The sequence below is a fragment of the Solanum verrucosum genome, unplaced genomic scaffold, assembly GCF_900185275.1.
Source record: "Solanum verrucosum unplaced genomic scaffold, falcon-dt-bn FXZP01000207.1, whole genome shotgun sequence".
Lineage (NCBI taxonomy): Eukaryota > Viridiplantae > Streptophyta > Magnoliopsida > Solanales > Solanaceae > Solanum > Solanum verrucosum.
The window spans coordinates 2,496,939-2,501,302 of record NW_026019996.1 but is presented as its reverse complement, the minus strand read 5'-3'; the positions used below and the strand labels follow the sequence as shown (position 1 = coordinate 2,501,302).

General features: G+C 37.8%; 1 protein-coding gene across 1 annotated transcript; it reads left to right on the top strand.

Moving 5' to 3' along the window:
* The first annotated feature begins 405 nt into the window (after positions 1–405).
* Positions 406–4,072, top strand: LOC125819356 (uncharacterized). The gene is made up of 4 exons (XM_049498809.1): positions 406–798; positions 1,850–2,610; positions 3,228–3,300; positions 3,846–4,072. The coding sequence occupies exons 1-4, from the start codon at positions 412–414 to the stop codon at positions 3,981–3,983; spliced, it is 1,359 nt and encodes a 452-aa protein (XP_049354766.1). The 5' UTR covers positions 406–411; the 3' UTR covers positions 3,984–4,072.
* Positions 4,073–4,364: the final 292 nt, after the last annotated feature.

Below are 4,364 nucleotides of genomic sequence, written 5' to 3'. Positions count from 1 at the left end.
AGCCTCGAATATTGGACAATGAACGTATTTAAATTATACAGTCAAACACTTAAAACGTAAGTCTCACAGAACTAAACCCCACACATGAGTCTCAAAACATTTTGCTAGACCTTACCCAGGGTGCCAACGTTGCCTTTTAAAACATTGATTAGCGTTTATTAATTTAGTATATTATTAATTCCTCAATTATTAATGCGCTTTTTGAACCAACCGACCTCTCATGGATTAAAAGGTTGAACAAGTATGAAGAGACTAAAGGATTCCAAAATCAACGAGTCCAAAAGACCTCTCTAGCAAATTCTAACAGATAACTTGTCCTGAACCCCATAAATCCACTAATATTTTTTTCAAAAATCTTCCCGCCAGCCAACTGATTGTTACCTTCTTCAACAATCATCTGAAGATTGATCCATGGCTACTCAAAGGAATAACCCAAACACCTCTAAATCCATGGCTGATCAAAGGAATAACCCTAACACCTCTAAATCCATGGCTGATCAAAGGAATAACTCAAACTCAAACTCAAACTCAAACCCAAACCCAAACCCAAACCCAAACAACTCTAAATCTATAAACAAGAAGAGACAACCATTTGCCGACATATCCAATTTCAATCTTATACCCACTTCCACTCTCCGTAAACTTTGCTCCTTCTCCTCTCCTGCTACTTCGAAATCCCAAAATGTTATTCCAAAACCCCCAATTTCTGATTCCAATTCTTCAAAACCCAATTACAAGGAGGCAAACTCTGAAACAAGCGTCGCTTCTTCCGATTTCAATTCTGTTCAAAACCCTAATCCCTTCTACCTGGGAACTCGTCCACCATCCCTTGTATGATTTTCTTCCCTTCTTTAATATAATCTGTATGTATATAGTAGTTGCTTATTCCCCTTTATTTACATTTTGCTTTCTGGGTTCTCTCATTTAGGTTTATTTTACCCTCTTTGACATTACGGAGTAAGTATATTGCTTGCTTACAAACAGCTTCTGAACATTGTTCCTTGTTATCTGGTCTTCTTGACTCATCGTTTTCGTGGGTTTATGTTGTATTTGTGGGGTTCCTTCCTAACATTATTAGGATTATAATGTATAGTGTTAAATTATTATCTGAAATGATGAAATTTATTATGGAAAAGAAATTGATTTTTTTGTAGGCTTTTAGGTTCTTTTCCTTTTTAGAGTTACCACAGCTCAATGATAATACCATAATGTATAACTAATTCCGCCATTTGGGATATCTACAGTGAGGATTCTGAAATCCAAACGTTATGAACCAAATTAGTAACTTTAGTTGCAATAGTTGTCTTGAATCCAACCAAACTTGTGAAACACGAATTTCAGCAATCTTTTCTTAAAAAAATTACTATTGTGAACCTTTTTAAGTCTTTAGTTTAAAGTAATCCTTACTATCGATACAGTAGTCATAATAACTTGTAACTGTGTGCATGTGAAGATTCATATAGTCTGTCCGAAGTCTAGTTAAAGGAGGAGGTGTGTTAGATTAAATGCAAGTGTGACAATGGTCATAGTGTGATGTATAAAGGAATATGATATGAAGATGCCGACCCCTAGAAAATTGAGTTCTATGTTGGGAAGCAAATTGCAAACGTGTTCCTGCCATTTGAACAGAAGCAATCTATGTAATAATTAACATTAGTTTGTTTGGTTCCTCATTTTCTGTATAAGCTTGGCTTCTTATTTGGTGTTGTGAAAATTATCTCACTCCAGTATTGAAATGCTAAATTCCGGGAATTGTGCTACTATGCTGTTGTTTTGCTGACCTTTCAATGCCTATTTGTTGGCATGCCTACGGAAAACCTGTCTAATTTGTCTCTTGTTTGTTACTCAAGCTGGCAGGGGTAATGAAGCTGTACTGTATAATCGAAGGCACACTACAAAGAAGTCCAATTTAGAAGCTACTGCTCTGCCCTTCACTTCCAGTCATGAAAACAAAAAAGACAAAAGGAAGGAGATTGATGTGCCTTGCCTTTCCCTGCCTCCTCCTACAGTTATGAAGGATAAAGGGAAAGCAATCGCTGAGCCTTTCAGTAGCTTATCTCCTGAGACTAGGCAAGATAAGGGGAAAAGAGCAGTTGTTCTGTCTACCCCAGTTTCAGGAGATAAAGCTGTAGTTAACAATCGAAGGCAGACTGCAAAGAGGTCTAATTTAGAAGCTAGTGCTCTGCCATTCACTTCCAGTCATGAAAACAAAGAGGACAAAAGGAAGGAGATTGATGAGCCATTCCTTTCCCTGCCTCCTCCTACAGTTATGAAGGATAAAGGGAAAGCAATTGCTGAGCCTTTCAGTTGCTTATCTCCTGAGACTAGGCAAGATAAGGGTAAAAGAGCAGTTGTTCTGTCTACCCCAGTTTCAGGAAATAAGAAGACGAAAGGTATTCATGAGCCTTTCATGTCTTCATCTCCTCAGAAGGCAAAATCCAAAGCTCAGGCAATTTCTCATGAGCACTTCCCTTCAGATGAAAAAGCAGCTGAAGAAACAGTTGGTGTATCGTCTGGAAGTTGCTCATCGTTAAAGAGAACAAGGGGAAAAGGGATAGTAGATGCTTCAGTTTTTAGTTGCCCCACCTTGCCAAAGAAGAGAACGAATAGGTGTTTCTCTCTCTTTCATTGCTTTTCTATTCATGTCTTCTTCTACATCCATGTAATCATGAGGGAGTGTTTTTTCCCTTTTTCTATAATATCAGTATTTTTCCCTTTTTCTGAGGCTAGTCACATGAGATATGGAGCTTGTTGTGATGGTGTAGTTTGCTGATACCCTGTACCAAATATAGTTAGTTGAGTGAACTTTTCATGCTCCTAACCATGTAGCAGGCAAGCTTGGTCAATTAGTTGTACCTCTAGTTTTCAGCCTGAATTTTTTTCACTGGAATGTCTCCATGACTGTCTATCCTTTTTCTAGCTTGGGCCTGGCTGAAAATATCTGTGTTGGCAATGCATTCTACCTAGTATTTATCTCCTTAACTACCTGAAGTAGCATAATCTTTAATAAATTGGGCATTTCAAAGGCTCCACAGGTGCTTGATATGTAAGATAGCTCTGCAGCATGCACATTGGCAACAACCTCCTCTAGCCCTCTTTTCTTTCCTGCAGCATATCTTTAGTTGTGACGGTTTATGTTTAGCGTGGAAAAAGACATTATAAATGTGAATATGACAGCCTAAATAGTCAATGCTGATGCTTTCTTGATTCTTGTTTCTTCTATGTAGGAGTGAATTCAGTGGAGTTGGTGATATTAAACCGTCTGGATCATGGACGGATCCTACTGGAAAGCGAAAGAAGGTTTGCCAACAATCATCTCTTTTTCTACTGATCTCTAATGACAAGTATCTTTCACTTCCCTCCTTAGACATCCTTCTCATTGTTGTTAAGAAGGACATTCACTGATGGTATTGACCCTGGTTATGTTATGTTTGTAGGTTCAGTTTTAGTGCTACCGGAGATAATATGCTAAATTTTGTTTCATTCATATCTTTGCACATTTAGCTCGTGAAAGATATATGTAGGTTACATGTGAGAGATTTGTTATGTGTTCAGTTGACATTCTGAAACATTTCTTTCTAAGAGGTCCCAGTAGCAAGCCTAAGCTTACATGGCTGAGCCCCTGTCCTGATTTTCCTTCACCAACCATGCAAACCTAATATTAGGGGAATATGTACTAAAATATGACTCAGCGAGATACCTAAAACTGTGTGGTTGATGTTTAAATCTAGTACTAGTAATTTTTTCTAATATTGCTAATGTCTGCTTGTAGAATGAATGCTGTGTAATCATTCTTTTATCATAATCTACCATTTTGGTGGCTAATAACTAAAATGATTTCGCAGCGGAGGTGCACACAGCAGAAACCTGCCGTTGAAGAGTCCTTGCCACAAGATTTTGTCAACTACTGGCGAGAGCATTTTAAAGAGATTGATGAGTTTGAATTGCCAGAAGAGGAAGCATCATATAGTGATTTGGAATAGAAAGGAGAGGAACAGTGCTTGGCAGGAAGCAAATCTAGTGTGACCAACTGACCCCCATGTGTATAGTAATGTCCATATACTTCATAAACGTGTTGATGTAGCTGACTAACATAGTTATCAATGATAACTTTTTATAGTTGTTGTAGCTATTATGTGCATTTGTTGTTTGAAGAAGGGTAAAAGGCTCTTTTCCGCTGAATAATTATTACTTTCACAACACACGAACTCACTTTGAAAAGCCATGAAAATGGTGCATTTCTTTGATCAAACTGCACACACAATTTGTTCCAGGTGTTGGTTTTGCTAGATTTTGGCCAAAAACATCCTTCAATGACACCCACAACTTAAACTCTGCATCTTTGAACTTTTCGACAGCAACTT

Bases quoted from the DNA above. Each gene is read 5' to 3' on its own strand.
- LOC125819356 (XM_049498809.1), top strand. From the start codon at position 412: ATGGCTACTCAAAGGAATAACCCAAACACCTCTAAATCCATGGCTGAT. The intron at 2,611-3,227 runs GTGTTTCTCTCT...TCTTCTATGTAG, and splicing joins CCAAAGAAGAGAACGAATAG to GAGTGAATTCAGTGGAGTTG. The intron at 3,301-3,845 runs GTTTGCCAACAA...ATGATTTCGCAG, and splicing joins CTACTGGAAAGCGAAAGAAG to CGGAGGTGCACACAGCAGAA.